Source organism: Jaculus jaculus, chromosome 8, assembly GCF_020740685.1.
Source record: "Jaculus jaculus isolate mJacJac1 chromosome 8, mJacJac1.mat.Y.cur, whole genome shotgun sequence".
Lineage (NCBI taxonomy): Eukaryota > Metazoa > Chordata > Mammalia > Rodentia > Dipodidae > Jaculus > Jaculus jaculus.
The window spans coordinates 44,582,778-44,609,864 of record NC_059109.1 but is presented as its reverse complement, the minus strand read 5'-3'; the positions used below and the strand labels follow the sequence as shown (position 1 = coordinate 44,609,864).

Sequence of the window (27,087 nt, the reverse complement as noted above, 5' to 3'; positions counted from 1 at the left end):
GGTAGATACAGGTGGGTTAAGTTCAAGATCAACCTGGGCTATATCCTGTCTCAAAAAACAAAGGGCTGAGGATGTAGTTCAGTAGTAGCATGCTCATTTTGCAAGGTTCCAGGTTCAGTCTTCAACACACACAAAAGTAACCTTTCATCATACACTTCAATAAAGGAATCAAAATGCAGAGAGAGAAACACATAGCATAGTTTTAACCCAGTTTAAAAGATGTACCTATGGAGAACTGTTGGGCTACATTGCAAAATTGAGCACTGTTGGGCTGGAGAGATGGCTTAGCGGATAAGCGCTTGCCTGTGAAGCCTAAGGACCCCGGTTTGAGGCTCGGTTCCCCAGGTCCCACGTTAGCCAGATGCACAAGGGGGCACACGTGTCTGGAGTTCGTTTGCAGAGGCTGGAAGCCCTGGCGCGCCCATCCTCTCTCTCTCTCCCTCTATCTGTCTTTCTCTCTCTGTCTGTCACTCTCAAATAAATAAATAAATAATTTAAAAAAATTATTACTAAAAAATTAATAAAATTATTAGTAAAAAATTACTGTTGTATGAAATGCCCATAAGACTTTGTTCTTGATTAGGTGCCTTTGGCTACTTTGAGGTCACACACGACATCACCAGATACTGCAAAGCGAAGGTGTTTGAGCATATTGGAAAGAGGACTCCCATTGCGGTTCGATTCTCCACCGTTGGTAAGTTTGTCTGCATTCCCTGTGTGCTTCATCCAACCTGCACCTTATTTGTGGGGCTTCTGTAACTTAATCTCAAGGGAAACCTTTTATGAACTAGGAAACAAGGACTTCTCCAAATTTTAGCAGGTTTTATAATAGAAAAAAAGTATCTGGAGATATAGAGGAAGTTGCTTACATTTCTGTTTGCTGAAGTCTTAAGAAGTCACCAATGCCGGGCATGGTGGCACACACCTTTAATCCTAGCACTTGGGAGGCAAAGGTAGGAGGATCGCTGTAGCCTGAGACTCTGGAGTGAATCCTAACTCAGCCGGGGCTACTTCTGCAGTTCTGTGACATTTAGAGTGTTCTACAAATGATTGCTTCAAAGGGAAATGTGGAATGAGGATCTTCTTCAGTAACGATGGTAACAGTTGCCCTTTGCTGAGCATTGACTATAGATTCTATGCCCGCTGTGGCCAGGTGGCTGACAGACAATCATCTGTAAATCTCCTTAGCAAGTTGGGGGTAATCCTTTGCAGAAAGGTTAAGTACATTTTCACAATCTTTATTTTTATTTTCTTTTTTTGAGGCAAGCCCAACAGCCTGGCCTTTACTTTTATGAGAGAGAGTGTGAAAGAGAGAATTGCCACACCAGGGCCTCCAGCCAATGTAATTGAACTCCAGATGCATACGCCACCTTGTGTGCATGTGTGACCTTGCGCATGCATCACTGTGGGTGTTTGGCCTATGTGGGATCTGGGTAGTCCAACATGGGTGCTTAGGCTTTGTAGGAGGCAAGTGCCTTAAATGCTTAGCCACTTTTCCAGCCCAGGTTAAGTATTTTTAAAAAATATTTTTTTAAAGAGGCCATACTCGTGTATCCCCTCTCCCTCCCCCTCATTCCAGTAGACACCCTCCTCAGTGCGGTTGCTGGTATTCACTATGTGGTCCTAAAGGCCTCAGTCTGACTCCGTGGGAAGGTGGGGGATGGTGCTCAGAACAATCCCACACACCCTGAGGCTCAAGGTTAAGCACATTCGTTCATGTTACAGAGTTAGTAGATATTTGGACCTGCCATGCCATCCTTAACTCAGCATAGTGCATGATTATACTGGGCAGCATACACAAGCTGGGATGAACATCCAACCACAGTTTTTATGGGAGGAAGGGACTTATTTCAGGCTTACCGATCTGGGAAAGTTCCATCAATGGCAGAAGAAGCTGACTGCCATTCATAAATCCAGGCAGAGAAAGAAACTATCAGCAACAACCCCCCCCCACCCCCAAAAAACAAAACAGCAAGCAGGGACTCCATCAGGGGTCAGACTGCTCTGCATACCTTTGGGCTGGAATTCAGATCACCCCCCACTAACACCTCCCCTAGACAGGGCGCTGGAAATCCAAGCTACAAGTCAATGGGGGCATACATTCAAACTGCCACAGTGATGAATGAGGTTTCTATGTTAGCCTGCGTGCTTTAACAATAGAGCTCTATCAAAGAATTTTCTTAATACTGACCTAATTTTGGCAACTCAATTATGCTTTGTTCTGTACCTTAATCTTCATAATTATTGTCTTCTCTTACTTTAATTGCCTATTTAAGTATTATCTTATGTTAAATGGATAATCTTTGTGGCTGTTGTCCCATGTACTCTCTCATTACACTTAATTAATTCCTTTATTTGGTTTGTAGACTGAATTAGCAGGTAGGTTGTAGAAAAACAACAACAACAACAGCAACAAAAAAAAAAACCACCCCAGGCATTAACATGCCTAGTTCATGTCTTGGAGGCAGATTGGAAAAGGCTGGCTCTAAACATTCCTCTCTGGTCCTTGGCTCCTTGGGCGCAGTGCTGTGATTCTGTTTCATCTTCTGTTTGGATCTTCTAGCTGGGGAGTCAGGCTCGGCTGACACAGTTCGAGACCCTCGTGGTTTTGCAGTGAAATTCTATACTGAAGATGGAAATTGGGATCTTGTTGGAAATAACACCCCTATTTTCTTCATCAGAGATGCCTTGTTGGTAGGTGATGGAGTATTTTGTGCCAAACAAATGTTGATTTAAAGTACTCAGCATAAGGCCGGGTGTGGTGGCTCACACCTTTAATCCCAGCACTCAGGAGGCAGAGGTAGGAGGATTGCCATGAGTTCGAGGCCATCCTGAGACTACATAGTGAATTCCAGGTCAGCCTGGGCTAGAGGGAGACCCTACCTCAAAATAAAAATACTCAGCATAGATTGGCATTTGAGGATAAGCCCTGGGAAAAACAGCAAGTCTTGATTGCCTTTTAAAATATATTTTCAGAAGTTAGTATCTTGTATCTTTTTTTATGATCAAACAGTAATTACTATTGGCCTTAGGTTTGGTATTCTGAGATTTATTGCTAATGGGCATAGTTTAGCATTACTTCAGAGCACTGGGGATTAGTGAATAGGGGCTTTGCCCCAGAAACAAATAGAGGATATCTCAATATGTCTTTCCATCACTGGGTCAGCAGGAGATGTGTGTGTGCATGTGTTGCTGTTTAAAGAACTTGTTCAGCTTTGAATATGTTTGAAATACTTTTCGGTATCTGAAGAACTGATTGTGTATTCTGAGCAAATTTAATTTTAGGGTTTAGCATTTTTAATTTCAATGAGCAAACTGTTTAGAATTATAATCTGTAAATGAGCAATGTATTGTATAAGATATATTATCCTCCACAACTTAGTTTTTGGACTTTTTCTCTTTTTCCATTTAGTTTCCATCCTTTATCCATAGCCAAAAGAGAAACCCGCAGACTCACCTGAAGGATCCCGACATGGTCTGGGACTTCTGGAGCCTCCGTCCTGAGTCTCTTCATCAGGTGGGAACCCCTTCTTTCTTTTTCTACGCTTACTGTGGTGTATACCACCCAGATAGAATTGTTTATTAGGCTTCATAATGTATTTTGCAGTTTGGGCCCTTGATGGAATTGGCTTTTTTTTTAGGATACTTCTTAGATTTTTTAAAAAAATATTTATTTATTTGAGAGAGAAAAAGGGAGACAGAGAGATAATGGGTGTGCCGAGTCCTCTAGCCACTGCAATTGAACTCTAGACACATGTGCCACCTAGTGACTCTGGCTTTATGTGGGTACTGGGGAATTGAACCTGGGTCCTTAGGCTTTGCAGGCAAGCACCTTAACTGCTGAGAAATCTCTCTAGCCTTACTTCTCAGATTTTTTTTTATTTGAGCATGAAGTGTTTTTTAAAGTAGCTGATTTTTTCTATACTCTCAGGTCATAAGTGATGTTGCTAAATATCCGGAAACATTGTCAGTTGATATTTAGCATTTTGAAGGATTCAGGTCTCTAATTCGAGGGAAAGCTGTGCACTGGAGAAATGGGGAAGTAGTGTAAACTGCTTGCTATTGAAATGCATTTGGAATAACAGCTTAGGCTGGTGTCCACATTTGCCGTAGCTTTCCTTCATAGAGTTTTATCATGGCATTAATGATAACTGTGACATTGTGATTTAAGATTCTTGTTATTTTCTATAGATTCAATAATAATGGCAAACCTTCCCATAGAATAGTAACTGGTATTTTCTATGTCATGAAGGGATTTTCTGGTAATGCAGGGATATTGTTAAGACCTAGGATGTTTCTATTTAAACTGAAAGATTTCAGGCTGTGTCTATCCATTTTTTTAGGTTTCTTTCTTGTTCAGTGACCGGGGGATTCCAGATGGACACCGGCACATGAACGGATACGGATCCCACACTTTCAAGCTGGTCAATGCAAAGGGAGAGGCAGTTTACTGCAAGTTCCATTATAAGGTACATATTCTTCTGGGTTGGATGGTACAAGGCTCTCCTTACTTCTCCTGAAGGACTTAGCAGAGGTTAAGGCTTCTCCCACCTTCCCCCAAGAGTGTGAAGTGCTGATAGAGCTGATTTGTTGGCTAGTGAATAAATTCAGGCTTGTCAAGTAGAGCTATGGGTGGTCTCTCTTTTTGTCTCTTCTAAACATGTGTGCGGAAGTAAAAGTACATGGCTGCTGTCTCTTTTTTTGTTTATTTTTATTTATTTATTTGAGAGCGACAGAGAGAGAGAGAGAGAGGTGTGGCATGGGGGAGAGAATGAGCCTCCAGCCATTGCAAATGAACTCCAGATACATGTGCCACCTTGTGCACCTGGTTTACTTGGGACCTGGAGAATCGAGCCTTGAACCGGGGTCCTTAGGCTTCATAGGCAGGCACTTAACTGCTAAGCCATCTCTCCAGCCCAGTTGCTGTCTCTTAGTATGATCTTGGCATATGTTTTAAGCGGTATTGCTAGTGAACTCTAGTGGGCTAGCAGGATTCCCAAAGAGCCCCAGAGGGTTCTTTAAAAATAGATAGCTGAGAATTGAGAACCAAACACTACTGCTTGCTGAAAGGGGAGTAGACAATATAGTTTTCCTCTGCCTTCCTTCTATCTCCCCCTTCTCTCTCTCTCTTTTTGCAGTACTGGAGGTTGAACTAAGTAAGGCCCCATACATGCTAGGCAAGTGACCTGCCACTGAACTACGTAGCTATCTTCTCCCCTCCTTTTCGTATTTTTATTTTTATTTATATTTAATTTTTTTGTTTATTTTAAATTCATTTATTTGAGAGTGACAGATAGAGAAAGAGGCGGGGGGGGGGAGGGAGAGGGAGAGGAGAGTGGGCACACCAGGGCTTCTAGCCACTGCAAATGTGCGCCCCCTTGTGCATCTGGCTAATGTGGGTCATGGAGAATCGAGCCTCGAACCAGGGTCCTTAGGCTTCACAGGCAAGCACTTAACCACTAAGCCATCTCTCCAGCATATTTTTATTTTGACCCAGTCTCACTAAATTGCTCAGGCTAGCCCTGAGCTTGCTCTGTAGTCCAGGTGGGCTATTCACTTGCAGTTCTCCCCCTACAACCTCACAAGTAGCTAGGATTACAAGCTTGCACTAATAGGTCTACTAGCTCTCACTTTTTAAAAAAAGACTTTATTTTTATTCATTTATTAGAGACAGAAGGAGAAAGAGAGAGAGAAAGATAAAGGAAGAAAGAAAGAATGGGCACTCCAGGGCCTCCAGCCACCACAAACAAACTCTCAGGTGCATGTGCCACCATGTGCATCTGGCTTACGTGGGACCTGGAGAATTGAACCAGGGTCCTTAGGCTTTGTAGGCAAGTGCCTTAACGGCTAAGCCATCTCTCCCCCCACTAGCTCTCACTCTTGATGACATACAAATGCCTTGTTTTCCTGTCATGTTTTAGTGCAGTTGGTTGGAGAGAACTCAGGTTCAATTTTCCAGGACCAACATAAGCCAGATGCACATGGTGGCACATGCTTCTGTAGGTTATTTGCAGTGGCTAGAAGCCCTGGCATACCCATTTTTTCACTTTCTCCCTTTTTCTCTCTCTAATGAATGAATGAGTAAATAAGTAAATAACGAAGTTGACTCCCCTGGTTTGTAATTGCCAAAAGGACCTCCGTCAGGTCACTTAGGGTAAGACTCAGTGACTATGTGGGAAAGCCTGCTCAGTTGGCATTTTTAGGGTTAGACCAGCCTGAGGTCAGATCTTTACTGGGTAGGCATGACCTTGGGTATACTATTAAGGTTTTTTTTTTTTTTTAACTATAAGGTTATGGTGTAACTACCAGCTGTCTACAGGACTGCAAAGATTAGATTGCTTATTGGTCTGTCTAGCAGAGGACCATGAGGTAGAGTAAGATGTACAAGGATTTTATCATTCTGGCTTACTGTGACCTAAAGTTAATGTCTTCTAAACCAGAGATACTCAGTTAAAATCGGGAGAGTGTTGTCACACATTCAAACAGTTTAATGTGTTGGCTTGTTGGGCGATCTGTAGGTGGTAGCCTTCATAGTTTCATTCTGAAGGTGGCTTCCCTTCCGGTCCCTTCCTGAGTGGACTTGGCAGAGGAAGTCTGTCCATGGCACTTGGCTCTTTGGAGTGCTTTAGAGTAAAGAAGTCAATTGAAGAGCAAGATTGTGATAGGCATGCTGGTGAAGGTGACCCTATGCCTGTGGGTTTATGTGGCTTGTTTGGAAAGTCAGACTGTTCATAGTCAGAGAGCTGGTTCAGAGTGCTTGTACTAAGGGTTACTTTTAGCTATATGAATTCTGGTTGTATGGTTTCAAAAAAATAAAAGGAGGTGAGTAGATCTGGAGGGAATACTAGCTGAACACAGTTTGCTTAAGCTGTTTCAAAGTGGGAAATAAATTATTCCAGCATTCAAAGCAAATGAAGTTGGCATGTCAGAGATCCACTCTCTCACGTTCAGTGCAGCAGTATTCTTGATAGCCAGGAAATGGAAACAACCTAAGTTTCCATAAGCTGATGAGGGGATTAAGACAGTGTGGCACGATGAAATACTGATTAGCTATGCAAAAGAATGGATGGAACTGTAGATGATTGTGTTAAAAGAAATAAGCCAGGCGTAGGAAGGCAAATAGTGCACACACTCTCATGTGGATTATGGAAACACCTTGGTTTCATGGAGGATGAGAGGAGAATGGTGGTTATGTGGTTACCATAGGCCAGGGAGAGTAGGGGGCTGAGGGAGGGGGGAAGGCTGGTCCATGGGGACCAAATCATAGTCAGGGAGGAGCATGTCCTTGTGCCCTGTTGCCCAGGAGGGTGACTGTGGACAGCAGATGTCCTGCAGATCCAAAAAGCTGGAGGAAAGGATTCAAATGTTCTGTCATAAAGAAATGACCATGCAGCTGACCATGGTGCTGCTCGCTTCTCATCCCAGCTCTCAGGAGGCTGAGGTAGGAGGTTTGCCATGAGCTCAGGGCCAGTCTGGGCTACAGTGTGAGGTCTAGGTCAGTCCAGACTACAATGACGTACTCCTTCAATAAAAGACAAACCCGGGCTGGAGAGATGGCTTAGCGGTTAAGCGCTTGCCTGTGAAGCCTAAGGACCCCGGTTCGAGGCTCGGTTCCCCAGGTCCCACGTTAGCCAGATGCACAAGGGGGCGCACGCGTCTGGAGTTCGTTTGCAGTGGCTGGAAGCCCTGGCGCGCCCATTCTCTCTCTCTCCCTCTATCTGTCTTTCTCCCTGTGTCTGTCACTCTCAAATAAATAAATAATGAACAAAAAATATTAAAAAAAAAGACAAACCCAAAATGGCATGTTATCCCATTAATATGCATATGTTTTGTGTTTTATGTATTGGTTAAAAATAAACTCAATTTTCGAACAATATTAAGGGCTGGAGGGATTGCTTTGTGGTTAAGGTGCTTGCCTGCAAAGCCTAAGGACTTATGTTTGATTCTCCAGATCCTACACAAGCCAAATGCACAAAGGTAAGGCAAGCACAGGGTTTTACATACCCACTAGATGGTGCAAGCATCTGGAGTCCGATTCAGTGGCTGAGGCCCTGGTGTGCCAATTCTTTCTCTCTCTCAAATTAAAAAAATTAAAATAAACAATATTAAATGACTGTCTTTTAATTTCACCAATTTCTTATTTTGATTTTTTTTTCTGATTCAAAAAGTAACATGATTAAGGCCATTCTGAGTAATATAGTGAGTTTGAGGCTAGCCTGGGCTAGAGGTCCTATGTTAAAAACAAAACAAAACTAGAGCTGGAGATACAGCCCAGCAGTTAAGGAGCCTGCTTGCAAAGCCTACTGACCTGGGTTTGATTTGCCAGGACCCACATAAAGCTAAATGCTCAAAGTAGTGCATTCATCTAGAGTTCATTTGCAGTGGCTAGAGGCCCTGGCACACCTATTCTTTCTGTGTGTGTCTCTCTTCTCGCTGTTTATAGATAAATTATTTAATTAATTTTTTTAAAAAACTGGGTCTGGGAAGATGGCTCAGTGATTAAAAGTCTTTGATTGCAAAGCCTTCTAGCCCAGGTTCAATTCTCAGTCCACTCACATAAGCCTGACACAGAAAATGGCATGTGTGGCATTCATTTGCAGTGGCAAGAAGTCCCATATACACATACAAATAAAAACTAAAAAAAAAGTTAAAATTAGGGATGTAGAGATGGTTTAGTGGTTAAGGCATTTGCCTGCAAGGCCAAAGAACCTAGGTTCTAGTCCCCAGAACCCATGTAGGCCAGATGCACAAGGTGGCGCCCATGTGTGGAGTTTACAGCAGCTGAAGGTCCTGACATGCCCATTTTTTCTACCACTCTCTGCCTCTCACTCTCAAATAAATAAATAATATCTAAAAAATAAAAGTAACATGAATAAGTTTCTAGTAACACAAAATACATAAAGGGAAAAAGAGGACTGAGTCCTAATATGAACTATGTGGAAGAATTCCGTTAGTATTTAAAAGAGTCAGAATGAACAGAATTTTTTGTTAATGAATTCACTAGCATCAGGTTTGACCAGTAATAAATGTATTGTTACACAGAAGGTTCAGTCTTCGGGAAGTGTTACTAGGACCCTTCAGTGAGTTGCTGATTATGTTGTGACAACCTGCCCTTGGAACTCGAGTTTGAGCTCCCTTCTTTCATTTTCTGCAGACTGACCAGGGCATCAAAAACCTCTCTGTTGAAGAGGCTGGAAGACTTTCCCAAGAAGATCCTGACTATGGGCTCCGTGATCTGTACAATGCTATTGCCAAAGGCGACTACCCCTCCTGGACTTTCTACATCCAGGTCATGACGTTTAAGGAGGCAGAAACTTTCCCATTTAATCCGTTTGATCTCACCAAGGTAAGCCAGCAAAGAACTACAGTGTTTTCTCTCTTAAGTCTCTTTCCACTTAATTAAAAAAAAGTTGAGCCGGGCGTGGTGACGCATGTCTTTAATTCCAGCACTCAGGAGGCAGAGGTAGGAGGATCGCCCAGAATTCTAGGCCACCCTGAGACTACATGGTGAACAAAACAAAACAAAAAATAAAAATAAAAATAAAAATAAAGTTGAGAACTGCTCATGGTGTCAGGGACATCACAGACAAGAGGTGGCGGTCCTGACTCCTGGGAGTGAGTACCTGTTCCTGCTGGCATCACATCCGTGCCTGCTTGGCATGTTCAGTGGGTTCACGCAGGTGGCTTCCCTCTTGTTAGCAGGCAACACTTGTTAAAATGCAAATATGTTTTTTATCCTGGGAAGGTGTCAGTATTTGTCATTTACTATTATAAAAGATTTACTAGTGTGATCATCTGAATTGCGTATCATGTATTTTAAAAAAAATTATTGATTTTTTTAGATAAAAAGATTGCACACATAGGTCTCCCTTTCCCAGCCCCAGTTCTGATGAGGGTCCTGGGTGGGGTTATTGGTATTCATTGTGGAGACCAAGAGAACTCCATCTCTGCAGGAGTAGGGGAACCATGGTATCTTTCTATCCCCCTGTTCTGCAATGCTTCCTGAGCCTTGCTGGGCAAGATGGAGATTTGAGGTAGTGTTGCTTTCTCTGTAGAGTCTGGATCTCTGTTGATAAGGTTTGAGTGACCTCAGTGTGTGTTATTTCCCTGAAACTGCTTTTTAGGCTCAATATGAGAACAGTATTCATGTCACCATTTCCCCTGTAATGACTTCTGGGCCCTGGCAGATGAGGTGGAGGTGACCCATCTCCTGGTAGATAGTCTACTCCCTCTTCTTGATGTATTGATGTATCCTTGTTCTCCCCTGTGTTTTCCTCAGTGCCACACATGCGCAGGGTCCCAGCCTTCCCACCCACACCAGCCTCCAGGGAACCAGGAGCCCGGGAACTGGGCTCTTATGTTTTATTGGGTTAAGAATTATTATTTTCATTCGTTTGGTTGTATTTGAAAGTTGGTATTTTCTGGGTACTTTTTAATATTCTTCAGTTGGATGTCTGGTAATTGTGTATATGACATTATTTCCAGGTTTGGTCTCATAAAGACTACCCTCTAATCCCAGTTGGCAAACTGGTGTTAAACCGCAATCCAGTGAATTACTTTGCTGAGGTGGAACAGATAGCTTTTGACCCTAGCAACATGCCTCCTGGCATTGAGCCGAGCCCTGACAAAATGTTGCAGGTAAGCCAGCGTGGAGATGGGCCCAGGTGGGTGTCTGTGCACACACACACACACACACACACACACACACACACACACGTCTTGCATGATCTTCCTATGAAGTATTTCTAGAACTTTCACTTAAGTATAACTTGGGTGCTTAATTCCATGTGGGATTTATTGGATGAAATATCCTTAGATGGGTATTCCTTGAACAAACTAATTATAAAGTAAGTTCCATAGTCAATCCCCAACATGTGAAGGTGCGAATGTTTGAGCTCTTAAAAAAAGACAGAATAGAAAAGTCTTTTGTAGAAAAATAAAAAGGCATGGTCTGTTCAGCCTGTAATTGATGGTGTCATTGAAGGTGCCCTTGCGTTTTTCCATCTGTGACAGTAGCTCATGGAGGCCTTTTATGAACCAGGTCTTGTGCTGCCAGTGACTCGTGGCCATGGATGGTTTAATACTGCTGCCACTGAACACTCTCTAAATCACTTTCCAATGCATTCTTCCAAGAGTGCTACGTGAAAACTATACTTTGGACTAGGAACCAGTAGGGAAATAATTGGCTTGATAATTGCTGTGCAAAGCAGTCTTCAGTGTTTTTAGACTGTGAGCATAAAACAGAGGTTAAAGATTGTACATGAGGTCAGAGCGCAGAGCCAAGGAGGGCTGCTTATGTAAGGCCTGATTCCCGGGCAAGTGTCAGGCTCCATGGAGGGCAAGCTAAGATTGTGTGCACATGAGCGCATGTGTGCATGTATGCACTTTCATGAGTATAAACAATTTCTGCTTTGACAGTGGGTATATCTCATGCTTTTATAGGAAGTTTTATTAGGGCTAGAGAGATAGTTCACTGGTTAGGGCCCTTGTCTGTAAAGCCTAATGACCAGAGTTCAATTCCCCAGTATTCATGTAAAGCTGGATGCACAAAGTGGTGCATACGTCTGAAGTTTGTTTATGGTGGCTAGAGGCCCTGGTGCACCCATTCATTCTCATCATCCCTCCCAACCTCCCTCTCTTCTTCCCTTCCTCCCTCCCCTCCCCCGCCCCCACCAGACTTGGTGCACAACCTTTAGTTGCATTACTCAGGAGACAGAGGTAGTAGGATCACTGTGAGTTCAAGGACAGCCTGAGAATACCCAGTGAGTCCAGGCCAACCTGGGCTACAGTGAGATCTTACCTAGAGAAAACAAAAGGCATAACTGAAAAAAAAAAAAAAAAAAAAAACCCAAAGTAGTTTTATCAGTTTGGGGCTAGTTTACTAGAAACTGGGTTTCTTCCTGTTGGGTGTGATAAAGTGACCCAACAGACCCTGAGGCGCTGGACAGACAACAGGATGAATCTGAAGTGGAAGTCTGTCTGATGGGAGGTCAGGGATGATGTTCTAGAAACAAGATAGCACTTGAGATGGGTTTTGAAGGGTCCAGGATCCTGGTTTTCAGCAGGCAAAGAGGACAGGCACAGAGGTGAGCTGTGCTGGGACTATTTAAGCTGCATCGTCATGTGTTCTGGATGAAAAAAAATTGAGCCTGGAAAAGTTCACTGAATATCTGCCAGAGGAGCCGCTGGTGCTGGGAAAACAAAAAGTTTCTTCAGTTTTGAGAGTGTGAGCTGGAAGATATTAAGTAGAGTCACTCTCCTGCGTGTTGCTGAAAAAGAGCTGTTCTGTGTGAAGGCAGGGTTACCCGAGTTCACCAAGACATGAAATTGGTCATAAGCAGACCTAAGATGCCATCACCCTAGTGTTGACAGAGATGATGAGAAGCTGAAGGAATAAAAAGTGTCTCGGGGGCTGAAGAACTGACTCAGTGGACAGAGCACCTCCTGAGCAAGCGCTCATACCTGAGTTCCACTCCCGAGCACCCACGTGAAGCTGGATGCTATGGCGTGAGTGGCTGGAGTCACAGCGTGCTTGCAGCCAGAAGGAGGTTGAGACAGGAGAGTTCACTGGAAGCTCAGGAGCTCACAGGCCAAATTTTCTGGCAACCAGAACAGGAACAAGTAAACAAGAGTCCTAGCCTCAACTGAGGGGGAAGGTGGAGACTGACGCCTGAAACTTGCCCTCATACATGCTCTGTGGCATGCAGGCACCCACATTCACTCACATCATGTACACAATAGCAATAATCCAGTTCACGGGGCTGGAGAGATGGCCTAGCAATTAAGGCACCTGGCCTGCGAAACCTAAGGACCCAGGTTCAATTCTCCAGTACCCCTGTAAGCCAGACGCACAAGGAGGTGCATGCATCTGGAGTTCATTTACAGCAGCTAGAAGCCCGGGCATGTCCATTCTCTCTATCTGCTTTTCTTTTTCTCTCAAAAGAAATGAATAAATGTAATTGAAAAAAAAACCCAGTTCACCATGCGTCTTTGGGACCACAGTCCATTTGAAGACTTTCACACAGATAGCAACCCAAATCACACACTTATAAAAGCACTTGAGAGTTTATGGAGTACTAGGTCCAGGGGAAAGGACCACATTGCAAATACATATTCTTTACAACAAACAGTATACATTGAGAACTACTGACAGTCTGAGGAGGAGGCAAGTGAACACTAACCATGTAATTGCTGTTAGCATTCATTTTAGTTCTGATAAATGTATATCTTATATTGAGCATGGTCTCTTTACAGTGTTTTCAGTAAGGTTTAACAAAGCATTTGAAAGAGCTTTCATAAATTTCGCCACATTATTATTGCTAGCCTAGCCTTTCCCATAATTTCTAGGCCAATTGGCCTTGTTTTTTAGTTCCATGGAGCCATGCATTTGGGGAAAAGATGTTGGGCTCATTTAGCCATTTGCTGACCACTGAGGAATTGTCGAAGTAGGAGGAGTGTGACCTCATAGAACCTTAGGAAGATTCTTTTGTGGGAATGTTGGTGTTAGAAGGGCCGAAATCATCCCTGGAGAGTTAATGGACACTGCCAGTGTCCATTTACAGCAGTGGCCCTTGCTGTTAATGGGAAGTGTCCTTATTGACATTTCAACACAGTCATGTTCCTAAGCCTACAGACTATCGAAAGTGGCAAGCCAGAGCACCAAATAGTATAATACTGGAAATAGTGACTGTTCTGTGTGCCCGACCATACAAGTGTGTTTATCAGTTGGAGCTAGAGAAATTGGGCTGGTTGGTTTAGGGGGAGAATTATGTTCTACCAGGCTGTGCAAGAGAGTAAGGGGTGAGGCCTTGAATAAGGTCTCCGTTCACGTTGCAGTCAGAGTGCAGCCTCACTGTGCCCGTTTCCCAGCCTGGGTGGGTCTCCACTGTAGGTGAGGCAGGGTTGAAACACACAAAGTCCCCAACAGAGAGTGTGACAGAGGCTTCACCCAGGAGCTGGGCTTGCGTCGCCCCGCCTCAGCTTCCAGAGCCGCAGGAGGCAGCCAGCTTCTAAACTGTGGCTGGGACCCAGTTTTGGCTGCATGACCATCTAATTGTTGGATGATGTGGCAGCGTTGTCATTCAGCCATGACTTTGAAAGGTCCCACGGGGCTGCTGGTGCGAGGGACTTGGCATCAAACAGTTGCTTCAGTTGCCCTTTTTAGTTTTTAGTTTTGATTTTTTTTAATGTTCATTTAACTTTTTAAAGGTGTGAGTCAAAATTTGTAAATGAATTTTCAAGTTAGCATATGAAGTAATGGGTTTTCATTCTGAGAGTTTCATTACTATATTGTCATTATACTTTGTTTTTATTCATCTCCCTTCCCCAGTGTCCTTGTCATTCCCCCTTTCTCCATATGGCTTTCATTTCCCAAGTATTCCATTATTTGCTTTTCTCTTCCCTTCTCTATTAATGTCTATCATCCCGAGTATCCTAGTTTTCAATATTTTTTTATTTGCAAGCATATATACACACACATGTAAATAGAGAGGGGGGGGAAGGAAGGAAGGAAGGAAGGAAGGAAGGAAGGAAGGAAGGAAGGAAGGAAGGAAGAAAGAAAGAAAGAAAGAAAGGGGGGAATGGGTGTGACAGGATCTCTGGCCACTGCAAATGAACTCCATACGCACGTGTAACTTTGTGCTTTGGGCTTTACATGGGTCCTGGGGAATCAAACCCAGGTTATTAGGCTTTGCAGGCAAGTACCTTAATGCCTGAGCCATCTCTCCAGCCATTATCCTATTTTTTTTTAACCTTGCTTTTATTTTCCTTGTATAATTTGGAACATAAAAATATTCTTTAAGATTCAAGTTATTTATCATATCAGCAAATGAAAACTTGCTCACAGAGTAGATTTTTGTATAATGAGAATAATTCAGTAATTGGATATTAAGATTAGTGCAGAGTTGTTCTAAAGGTTTTAGCTGAAGGAAGTTTCAGAATGCTTCTCAGTTTTAGACCTGAGTTAGTCTTAGAGTCGCCACCTTTGGCACTGAGGGCCAGCATTGCCAGCCACAGCTTTCTCCTTCTGATCATTTCCTACTTCTAGTAAGTCTCAGAGATCTGAGGTAATTTGAATTGCAGCATGAGAGGTGCTTCTTTGAAGAATTTCCACATAGTCAGTTTCATAGAAATTTTAACAGCAAATAATCAATTCTTCCCCTGGAGTGGAGAGGTCAGGAGGTTTGGAATTAATTTAGGATTCTGGTGAATTGGGATCTGCCGAACTTACTTTACAATTTGAGACCTCTTTGGGATGTGAATTAATATGACAAGGCACCTTCTTATGGAGGTGGGGTAGGTAATACTGTCTAGGCCAGATGGGACAGGAGATCCAGGAAATTCATCCAGGCAGAACTCACCTCATAAGTGGGAAGAGATGTGGCTCTTCTGGGGGGTGGGGGTAGGCACAACTTTGTGGTAACCATGTACTTAGAATGAAATCCATAGCATTTCAAATTTCCTATGTAACTGTCCTTGTGTCTGTCATGTTTCTTACTACAGGGCCGCCTGTTTGCCTATCCTGACACTCACCGCCACCGCCTGGGACCGAACTATCTGCAGATACCTGTGAACTGTCCCTACCGTACTCGAGTGGCTAACTATCAGCGCGATGGCCCCATGTGCATGCACGACAATCAGGGTAAGCGTGGACATGCTTGACTCCTTGTGAGGGCTGAGGGCACAGAGACCATATGGGATGAGATACCAGGCCACTGGCTCACAGACTCAGCTATGGGGTCTCCCGTGGGGCAACCTTGCTCTGTAGGTGTTTGACGGTGACCCTGAGATGTTGTCTAGTAGAGAAATAGCCTGCAGTCGCTCCTAGTGTCTTGTCTGTTTAATATACTTTTTTGAGAGTTCCCACCTCAGATATCACTTGGTGTCCACGCCATAGTTAAAGGGTGGATGAAAGATCTTGGACAGTGGTTGTGATGGGTACACCCAACTTAGGTGTTCTCAAATGCACAGTTCCTTAAACCATTCTTACTTTGCATATGAATGTAAATGTGGTGTACGTGTGTGTACAGGTGTGTGCGTAGGTGTGTGTGCTTGTGTGTGCATGCATTGAGGTTCGGGGTCTTCTTCAGTCCCTCTCCACCTTATTCTTTGAGACGGGGTCTCTCACTGAACCTAGAGCTCACCCATGCGGTCAGACTAGCTGGTCAGCAAGCCCCAGGACTTCTCCACCTCTGCCTCGTAAGCACTCGGATTACAGGTGTGTGCTGCCACACCTGGCTTTTATGTGGGTGCTGGGGCTCCACACTCAGGTCTTCACACATGCATGACAAGTACTGGACCTACTAAAGCAGTCCCCCAGCCCAGCTGAAGTCAGTCTTAATTCATGAGGGCTTAGAAGACCCAGAGCTCATGCTTTTGCTTCCTTCTGCCAGAGCAAGCCCGCATGGAATCTGGGAGGGAAGGGATGGGCTGCTGGGGGTGGATAGAAGAAATCCAGGGATTCTCCTATGGGGACTGAAGAAAATGCGCTTGAATTTATATAAACCATTTGCTGAGATGAAACTACACTGCACTTTGGTATCTTGGAATTCATTTGTCAGATTTATGTTTTTTTTGTTTTTCTTTTTTTGATTTTTCAAGTTTTCAAGGTAAGGAAGGCCTCACTCTAGCCCAGGCCGACTTGAAATTCAGTATGTAATCTCAGGGTGGCCTTGAACTCATGGTGATCCTATTACCTCTGCTTCCTGGTGCTGGGCGCTGAAAGGCACGAACCATCACGCAGTGAAACCGTTCTTGCTTTGCATATGAATTTTGGTGCCGTGTACAGACAGCCTCTAGTTTTAATTTCTTATTCTGATTAGCCAAGCAAAATACTTAATTGATGTGTTACTTTTCAATGTTTCACAGTTTAGTGTAGATCTTAGTTTTTAATTTCCTGTTTAGGACTTGTGTTTCAGTAATAGGTTGCTTAAGTAGATCTCTTCAAAAGCTTTACTGGGGCTGTGTATTTATAGCCATAGAAGCCTGTATTAAAACACAGTGTTTTGAACATTATTCATTGTGTGCTACATGTATAATAAAATGACCATATTTGCCCTAGAGGGAATTTTGAAAAACAAGAAAAATAGTACCAACACCAAACAAAAATATAACATGTTACATCTTGGCTGTATTACTTGCTCTTTAGTGACCATTCTTATACACTTGATTATTTGTGCATTGCTCTTGTTACCAGTACCCCTAAGCCTGTTCCATGTATTTAATAAGCTTATCTGCTTTCCAACTAGAATTAGGTAAATAGAATTATTGAGTGGTTACAGGATTTCAGCCCCTTAGGTCTGTAGAGGCATGAACCATGTTTTGGCCCATGGTGGCAGATCTTCTGCGTCTGTTGCTGCACTTTTATTCTCTCTCTGTCTTGTGTGTGTGTGTGTGTGTGTGTGTGTGTTTCATGGTTCTTTGTCACTACAGCTTTATGTAACACAGGGGCCATGTTTATTTTGAGCTTCCGGAAGCTAATCACCTCATATTTGCATTCCAGTGGTATTCTAATGAGACAGGTGCTGAAGGACCTGTTTGACACAGACTGTGTTTAATTTTAGAAGGAGACCATTTGGTCTGTGCTCTGACATCTTATGAAGGAGCTAAGTTGTTTCCAGTAGTCAGTGTCTTAAAGACAAATTCCACTTTGGGTAAAGGTCAGCTTGTTTAGAACTAGAATTTAAAAATTACTCAAAGAGGCACATTTCAAAATGTGAAATCTTTTCTTTTTACAGACAGAGAGAGAAAGAGGGCAGGGAATATATGGATATCAATGGGTGTGCTGGGGCCTCTTGCTGCTGCAAATGAATTCCAGATGCATGTGACACTTTGGGTACCTGGCTCTATTTGGGAACTTGGCCATTAAGCTTTGCAAGCAAGCACCTTTAACCAGTGAGCAATCTCCGTAGCCCTCAAAGAGTAACTTGTTAGTGTGGAAAGTATTGTGGTGGTTGGGACACTTTGCTTTTCACGCAGACCTGGCTGATCCTGTGAATCTTTTATTTTTTTTGCATGAATAATTGTGCTCCCTAATGCTAATAGGGGTGTCCTTTCCCTGAAGACACCTCTGGTGCCTTAGTCAGTGTGATGGTGGTATCTCCTAGTTATCCGTGGTCATTTCCTGTTCTGGCCAGGAGCCAGGTAGCATTCCCACCAGGCTGGTGAGCATAAACACTTCCTGTTTCTAGACCTCTCCTCCGTAGGCTTCTGGGCTTGGGAGATGGCTCAGTGGTTAGAGTGCACAAGTGCATGCGGCGTAAACACGGAGACCTGAGTTCGGATCCCCAGAACTCATGTACAGCCCGACACAGGACTGTGTGTCTATATTGTTAGTGTGTCTGTGGAAAGCTGGGAGGCAGAGACAGGAGAACCCCTGGGAGCTAACAGACCGGCTAACCTGGCTGCCTCAAACTAGGTGGAAGGCGAGGACTGAAATCCACACGTGTGCCATGGCACATGCCTGTCCCCATTCACACACATGAACACCCACACGTAACTATAAGAGAGTCGTGTTTCTGCTAATACTAGCTAAAGCGCAAGGTAGAATTTGGAAAATAAACATTTCAAAATGAGGGGGGCAAAAGCTTCATAAAAGTCATAGACATCACAGAAATTTTTGATTGTATTTGTCATTATTTATTTCATTCAGTAAGTCCAGATAAATGAGTGCTAGCATATTGCAAATATTTTTTAAAAAATAGTTAAATCCCCTAAATGTGCCACATCTTCCCTCCCAGCACTGGCTGTCCCCACATCTGCGAAGCGGGGAGTTGCGTGTGTGGTGGAGTGTATGTCTCTGTCAGTATACATGTGTATTTGTTCACCACTGGAGTTTACTTCTCCCCATGCCAACGACTTGCTGACTTGCAGACGTGCTTCGTTCTCCATCTCCCTGAGTGAGAGAACCTGTGCTTCTCTTTAAAGGCGGGGCTCCAAATTACTACCCCAACAGCTTCAGCGCGCCGGAGCAGCAGCGCTCAGCCCTGGAGCACAGCAGCCAGTGCTCCATGGACGTGAAGCGCTTCAACAGTGCCAACGAAGACAACGTCACCCAGGTACTGGCTGCCTTGTTTGCTGCGGAGGTCACTTGCTAGTTCTCCTTCTCAGTGCCTCATGTCTGCTTCTTAGTGTCTACTACATCTTCAGCTGAAGCCAGGGAGGACAGCTGCCTAGTGACTCAGGCCCTGTACAGCATGGAGTTGCAGAGTTGTGTGGCGCTGTTCTTTCCATTCCAGATATGGGGACTCACCTCAGTTTCTGTATTATTTAAAATTTTTTTTGCTTATTATTTATTTATTTGAGAGTGACGGAAAGAGAAAGAAGCAGAGAGAGAGAGAGAGAGAGAGAGAGAGAGAGAATGGGCACACCAGGGCTTCCAGCCACTGCAACTGAACTCCAGATGTGTGTTGCCCCCTTGTGCATCAAGCTAACGTGAGTGCAGGGGAATCGAGCCTCGACCCGGGGTCCTTAGGCTTCACAGGCAAGCGCTTAACCACTAAGCCATCTCTCCAGCTCAGTTACCATGTTATTGAAGGGACACAGCTGGGGATGTTGGGCAACATGATCTCATGGAAATGGAAGAAATGGGCAAGTTCTACACAAGCACTGCAATCTAAGCCTTGGGGAGGAACGGCCCAGAGACCAGGGACTAGAACTGGAGAGCCATAGCAGCCATGGATAGAGGGCCGTCCACTGTTAGGTGCTTAGTCCCACCATGGCCCTCACCACTCCCTCTGCCTCCCAGTTTCTGTTGTTTAGTCATGTCCACAGCCTAACTGCCCTTTGTGGTGGCTTTACCCAAACATTCCTTTGTGTTTTCTTTTTTTTAAAATTAATTAATTATTATTATTTTTTGGTTTTTCGAGGTAGGATCTTGCTCTAACCCAGGCTGACCTGGAATTCACTATGTAGTCTCAGGGTGGCCTCGAGCTCACAGCACTTCTACCTCTGTCTTCTGAGTGCTAGGATTAAAGGCGTGTGCTATCACACCTGGAATGTTCTTTTTTCCTTTTTGACTAGCTTTCTCTCTCTCCACAGTTCTGTATGGGGTTTGAGAGAGTTAGGTTGGCCTGGCTGATCTTCTTTCCTCAGGTTGCATCTTTGGCTTGATCAGCTTGCAATTGGCTGTCCTGTTGCAAATACTCCTGGTTCCAGTCCCCTATAGCTTCCTTGAGTGGTTGTACTACAGCGTGCAACTTACAACTTACTGCAACTCCAGTGCATCTTACACCACACACACAGCCCAAGAATGCAGTTGCCCTAGAGTTCTCTCTGGACCATCTATGTTAAATTAGTGTTTAAGTTAAGTTAGAACCTATTTAGAGTTTCTCAGCTTGAGCATGTGAATTCTAAATAAAATATACATAACTACACCATTCACTGTGAGGATGTCTTTAAAAGCATTTGTATGTGTACATGTATATTATTTTATTGTGGAATATAAACCATACAGAGGTGAACTCACAGTAGCTCTTATAAGCCTCTGATATGACCGCATTATTTTTAGTGATGCAGGTAACACCAACTATATTCCAGGAGACTCCCTGCCTCTCAAAGAATTTTGCTTGTGTAAGGTCTATACAGTGTGAAGCAAGCTCATACAACTCCTGTAACAGCTGATTGCATAATGAGGCTGTTACACACATTGGAACTGATTGTATGATTTCTTCATATATTACTGAGAGATTTTCTTATCACCATAAAAACTTAATTAAAAAATTTATTTATTTACTTGAGAGGGTACATGCGAGAGTGTGGGGGAGAGAGGGAAGGAAAGTATGGGCATGCCAGGGCCTCTTGCCACTGCAAACAAATTCCAGATGCACGTGCCACTTTGTGCACCGAATTTTATATAGGTACTGGGGCATCAAACATCAGTCTGCAAGCATGCACCTTTAACTGCTGAGCCATTTCTCTAGCCCCTAAAACTCACATTTTTAAAGCAGCCACGACACTGTTACTATGGGCTTATAGCATAGACAAGATTCTCTTGGGAAAACGTTTCCTTAAAAATGATCCTCTTGGACTTCCACATCTGGCTGAGGGGCATTTCTCATATCAGATCTATTTTCTCATGTAGAATATTGGAAAGCCAGATAAGAAGTTTTGGAGAGTTAACACAGCAAGGATTTAAGAGATGGAGATCTCAGAAAAGAAGCACAGAAATCAAAGGGGAGGAGGTATGAATAATTAGTTCACAGAATTCCTGAAAACTTTGACAGTGGGCTTTTGTGACAAGATGGCTGCAGAGGACGGCGAGAAATACAGCTAGAAATTCTATTTTGTCCAAGACGGTAGAGTGAGGTGACAGGCATCTGCTCTCCCCGCTCCCTTCTTCCTTCTTCCATGCATACACATACTAGATTAATTTTGTTGTTGGCTTTTTGAAGTAGAGTCTCACCCTAACCCAGGCTGACCTGGCTCACTCTGTAGTCCCAGGCTGTCCTCCACTCACAGCGATCCTCCTACCTCTGCCTCCTGAGTGCTGTCCTCACGCAGGACACGTTTGAGAGGAGCACACGTGGAGACGTCCTCACGCAGGACACGTTTGAGAGGAGCACACGTGGAGACGTCCTCACGCAGGACACGTTTGAGAGGAGCACACGTGAAGACGTCCTCACGCAGGACACGTTTGAATATTATTTGTAAGACAATAGAATATGAGGGAAAGAAACAGATTTGGAAGAGAATGGAATAGAAACTTCTAGACATAAAAATATAGTCTCTGCAGTTTATGGAGATTGCTTAGTAGTTAAGCCACTTGCTTGAAAAGCAGGCTGACCCAGGTTCAATTCCCTAGTACCCACATAAAGCCAGATGCACAAGTTTGTTTGTAGTGGCAAGAGGCCCTGGCACACCTATATTCTCTCTTACTCTCACACATATACTCTCTCACACAAATAAATAAAAATATTTAAAAACATATATATACATATACATATACATATATATATATATATATATTTTTTTTTTTTTTTTTGAGGTAGGGTCTCACTTTAGCCCAGGCTCACCTGGAATTCACTATGTAGACTCAGAGTGGCCTCAAACCCACAGTGATCCTCCTACCTCTGCCTTCTGGGTGCTGGGATTAAAGGTACGTGCCACCATGCCTGGCTTAAAAATGTATATCCTTAGAAATAAAAATTTAACAGGTATAGATCTCTGTACATGATGTCAAATATAGCTGAATTTATATAAATACATAAACTAGTGAATCAGTGCTAGATCTGAGGAAGTCTCTGGGGGCTAGTAATTTGGTTCACACTGATTTTTAACTTTGGCATAAGATTTAAAATATATTCTGGCATTTGATAACTTAGAAAATTATGCATATCTCATTGTGAAATTTGATAATGTAGATAATTGGGATTTATAAATATTAATAGTATAGTGCATACAGAGAAGCTTCTGGCATATTATAGGTACTCAGAAAATGTTGAATGAATGAATGAAATGTTACAAGGAAATCCCAACCATCACCTAGGGAAATGATTTCAGAACTGAGCAGAGGCCACTAGGGTGCCTGGTACTAAGCTCCTAGTTTTCATTTTAATGAACTAGCGTCCACTTTAGTAAAATGTCCAGTAATCTAAGCAAAATGTCACAAATCAGTGCCTGTCCTTCTGCAGAAATCTTGGCTGCTGAATAATTACAGATACCAGTACAAGTAAATGACTTAGTTTCCTTCTTCCTCCCTAATTCTGAGTAAAGTGAACAAAGGTTGTGGTGTGCGTGCTGACTTTGCACTCAGAGGTCACGAGCACATTCTGGACTGGATTAAGAAAGTGGCCGGGCTTGATGGTGTGCATCTGTAATCCCAGCACTTGGGAGGTGGAGGCAGAAGGACGGGAGTGTGAAGCCAGCCTGGGCTGCATAAAAAAATAAAAGGAAGGAACGGGGTGGGGGGGGGAGAAGGAAGGAAGGAAGGAAGGAAGGAAGGAAGGAAGGAAGGAAGGAAGGAAGGAAGGAAGGAAGGAAGGAAGGAGTGTAAGAGGGGAGAATAGATTTATAAGAATGGCTACAGGGATATGCTGAAAGGCAGGTGTGAGCTATTACCAGCAAATGAGGACAGAACAGAAAGTGCAGACCTCTACAAAAATTAGTCTCAGTGACAGTTTTCAATTATTCTGAGATCTCGGTTTTTAATCTTGCATTTCAAAAGTGTCCTCCTGGGTAAGTTTTGTTCACCATAAGGTGGCTCTTCTGTTTCTTGCCTCCTGCGGTGTTGAGCAGGTGCGGACGTTCTACACGAAGGTGCTGAGTGAGGAAGAGCGGAAGCGCCTGTGCGAGAACATCGCTGGCCACCTCAAGGACGCCCAGCTCTTCATCCAGAAGAAAGCCGTGAGTCATCTTGGGAGGCGGAGGGTGACATCTGCTGGCTGCAGGAGCTAGTGCAGCTGTGTGGGAGCAGCCTTACAGGAAGAAGAAGAAAAAAAGCTGCATTTCTGGGTTACTTTAGCTAAGAAGACTTAAAAAGAAGTTCAATAATCTTCAACTCACCTCTGATTATTTCCTCTCCTTATTGTGTCTGGTAGGAAATATCTGCTGATCCTTGGCCATTTTTCTGGCCTGTAGTAATTTAGTTGGTTTAGAGTGAACACCCTCCTATATTGCTTACAGCTGCAGTCATGAGGTGACTGAACATCATCTCCAGGCCCCCTCCTTCTCAGTCACGAGGTGACTGGACATCATCTCCAGGCCCTCTCCTCTCTCAGTCACGAGGTGACTGGACATCATCTCCAGGCCCTCTCTTCTCTCAGTTATGAGGTGACTGGACATCATCTCCAGGCCTCTCCTCTCTCAGTCATGAGGTGACTGGACATCATCTCCAGGCCCTCTCCCCTCCCAGCTGTGAGGTATCTGGACACCATTCTCAGACACTCTCCCCTCGCAGCTGTGAGGTGACTGGACACTGTCCAGGCACTCTCCCCACCCTGGGAGCTCAGGACTGGGGCTGGATGGCTCAGCCTTCTAATCACACGTTTTCTGTTTCTGGTACCAGCTCCATTCTGAAAGTGCCCAGGCCTTCCACTGGCCATCTCAGCAGCATACAGAAGACAGTAAATAACAGAGGCTTCAGGAGCATTGTGCCAGGATGAGACAATGATGCAGTTAGAATTATCTTGCTCCTTTATCAGGGGTTACACTGAAGCTCAGATAGGTTAAGTGACTTCGCTAAGTGTATGGAAGTTTTCATGTAGCCCTGACGTCTTCCAGGAAGATCTGTATCATTGACACAGTGTGACACTACTTCCTGTTAAGATGTCCTTCTTCCTCTGCTGAGTGAACACTGTGGAGCAGAGGCTCTGGGGAGCAGTGGATGGGGTGCAGGGTTGCTTCATTCATCTTTCTTTGTTTCTAGGTCAAGAACTTTTCTGATGTCCACCCTGAGTACGGGGCCCGCATCCAGGCTCTTCTGGACAAGTACAATACTGAGAGGCCCAAGGTGAGCCCAGCGGCCTAGGACCGAGGAGCATGTGTGGGGCTTGATCAGGCACTTTGATTTCCACGAGTATTGTTGTCTTTCAAGGACTGTTGTCTGCAACTAAGCAGTTCAGAAGTTCATCTAAACAACTTCACCTTAGCTCTGAGCAGCATGAAACAGTGTACAGTGTTAAGTTCTGCTTATGATTTTCATTTGGGTAAAAAAGGGAAAATAAACCTTAGTGCTGCTGCCTATGAGTGAGTTAACCTGCTGGTCTTGTTCTTTTTTTTTTTTTCCTTTTCATATATTATTTATTGTTAACAACATATTTTGTATGGACACATCATGTGTTGGTATTCTCTTTTCTCTTATCCCTGCCCCCATTCCACTGGGGACCCTCCTCAGTGGGGTTGTAGGTATTCCCAATGGGGTTGTGGGTTATGCATTGTGGGAGCAGCATTCAGTTATGTTTTTTTGTGGGGGGGAGGGAGGGAATGCCTCTTGGTATGATGTCTCAATCTGTGGCTCTTATGGTTTTGTTCTTTTGAAACAGAATGCGATTCATACCTATATACAGGCCAGATCTCACTTGGCTGCAAAGGAGAAAGCTAATCTGTGAGTCTGGGGCCTTGCCCTCCAAGGAGATCTCTTCAGGAAGCTGAGCATAAGGATTGCCTGTAATCACTCACTGCTGGATGGAAGGTTCTCTCTCCTGTGCTAAAAGAACAAATGCAGGCTGATGTCTTTCAAATGATAATCCAGGTTTCTAGAGCAAATGATGTAGCAGTGCTTCTAATGCTGTTTTCCTAGGGGACAATAAAGGTTAGGCTTAGCAATCATTTAACAGAACCACATATGAGCATGTGACACTTGGATTATTCATTTAAAATGACTAGAAGGAAAGTTTCTAGCTCGAAATATGATTTTATTTGATAATAGAAATTCTTGGTCAGATCAGTATGTTTGCCTGTCACCTCATGGCCTGTAATATGAAAACATGGCTGTAGTTATGTGGGAAGAGCAGATCAAGATGATCCACTCAGAAATTTCTGTTTTTCCTAAGGTACTTACAAGAAAAACACACTTAATGTATCAGTGCCTTCAGAAAATAACTTGAGCACCGTCAGAACTTCGTGTTTATTCCTGTGTAATTGATCAGATAAATTCTGTTCATTTGAAACTTATTATGCTAACACATAATGATTTCACAAAAGACTGATTTGTAATTACTTACATTTTTACAATAAAATAATCTATATGTAAGGATGGAAGGACGGTGTTTGGTTTGTTTCAACCTTTTGTATGGTATGGACTGTGCCCCCCAATCATCTGAATCTCATCTGCCCTTCGTGCTAACCTTTCATGATGAAAGAGCCAGCACCAGCTTCCACTGTGCTGCTGTTGTACTCAGCGGTCTTCCTGAGTGCACTACGAATGGCCTGACTTAGTACTTCGATCTTTCCACTAGACTACTCATCGCTTCTTAAAATAAGACTTTAAGAAACCATTTTCCTTCTTCTTTTCTTAAGCTTGTAGTTGCTATTATCCTTGAAAACCACATGGAAGACTTTAAATGTGAATTGTGAATATTAAACTAAATAAAAACCAGTATTTTTTTTTTTTTTAAATCTATCCCCACTGTCTTGAAAGCCAATTTATGCTGATTCTCAAGAAGGTACCGAGATGTGGGTGTCAGAAAACCATGAGGCCTCCAGCAGGTAGATACCAGTTCACTCTTCCATCACCAACCTCTTTGCTCTTGCCAAGCCCTCCTTCCTGACTTTCTTTTGTGTTTCAGTAGATTTGAAACTTGTCTGTCTGTTGGCCTAGAAAATAAGTGACACCCTAACATAAATGTGTCCGTCTACACCCACCTGTGTCAAAGTGGTGATTGTGCTACACTTGTCTCTGTAGAGGCCGATAAGATAATCATAAGAATTCATGTCAGGTTAAACACATACAGTTTATGGGGTCATTTTCTGCTTTGTCACATTTTGTTTCTAACACAAGTTGGTAGCTAAAAGCACATGCATCTATTATGTTCTCTGCATGTAAATATCTTAAACTTGAATGTCTTCCGTGTGGCTCTGGGAACCTCTTATTGTGGTGGCTTCACAGTGAGGTTAGCTGCCTCTGGTTGGGTTTTACTTTCCATCTTGTTATGTTTCTCTTTAGGTGGCATTAAGATGTACCTACGAGTTTCTGAACCAAATGATAAAGAGGACACATGAGGGAGTGACAGTATCCTATAGTGCTTAGAATCAGACCTGGAGTCAAACCTAAGATCTGCCATTTTCTACCTGTGGGAAGAAGGTCACCTCACTCCTCAGCATTAGCTCCCTCATCTCTTAACTGGATGAACAGATGTTGTTCTCTCCCCAGGGTCTTGTGACAATTAACCTAATTCTCATTGGCTACCAGGTCTTTTCAGTTCAGTCACCTTGGTGTCCTCTCCTGGGCTGGCTTTTGCTTTATTACAGCCCCTTCACAATCCAGTGATTTAAAACACAAGTCACATGTCACTCCTGAGTCCAGATGCTGGGATTGGCTGATCTAGGTTGGGCTCAGCTGGGGACAATTTAGCTGGTACAGCTCTGTGTCACGTGTCTGTCTCTCATCTCCTTGGGACCCAGGGTGATGGCAAAAGTGCAAGAATGAGGGGC

General features: G+C 43.6%; 1 protein-coding gene across 1 annotated transcript in view; it reads left to right on the top strand.

Annotated features, from left to right (window-relative positions):
* Cat (catalase) overlaps positions 1-25,695 on the top strand; it is a 41,106-nt gene extending 15,411 nt beyond the window's left edge. The window contains exons 3-13 of the mRNA XM_004660823.2: positions 584-694; positions 2,564-2,694; positions 3,413-3,517; positions 4,344-4,469; positions 9,155-9,346; positions 10,486-10,638; positions 15,502-15,640; positions 18,925-19,055; positions 23,233-23,340; positions 24,362-24,445; positions 24,978-25,695. Of these exons, the coding sequence (XP_004660880.1) occupies positions 584-694; positions 2,564-2,694; positions 3,413-3,517; positions 4,344-4,469; positions 9,155-9,346; positions 10,486-10,638; positions 15,502-15,640; positions 18,925-19,055; positions 23,233-23,340; positions 24,362-24,445; positions 24,978-25,043 (1,346 nt within the window). The 3' untranslated portion in view covers positions 25,044-25,695. The remainder of the gene's footprint in view (positions 1-583; positions 695-2,563; positions 2,695-3,412; positions 3,518-4,343; positions 4,470-9,154; positions 9,347-10,485; positions 10,639-15,501; positions 15,641-18,924; positions 19,056-23,232; positions 23,341-24,361; positions 24,446-24,977) is intronic.
* Positions 25,696-27,087: the final 1,392 nt, after the last annotated feature.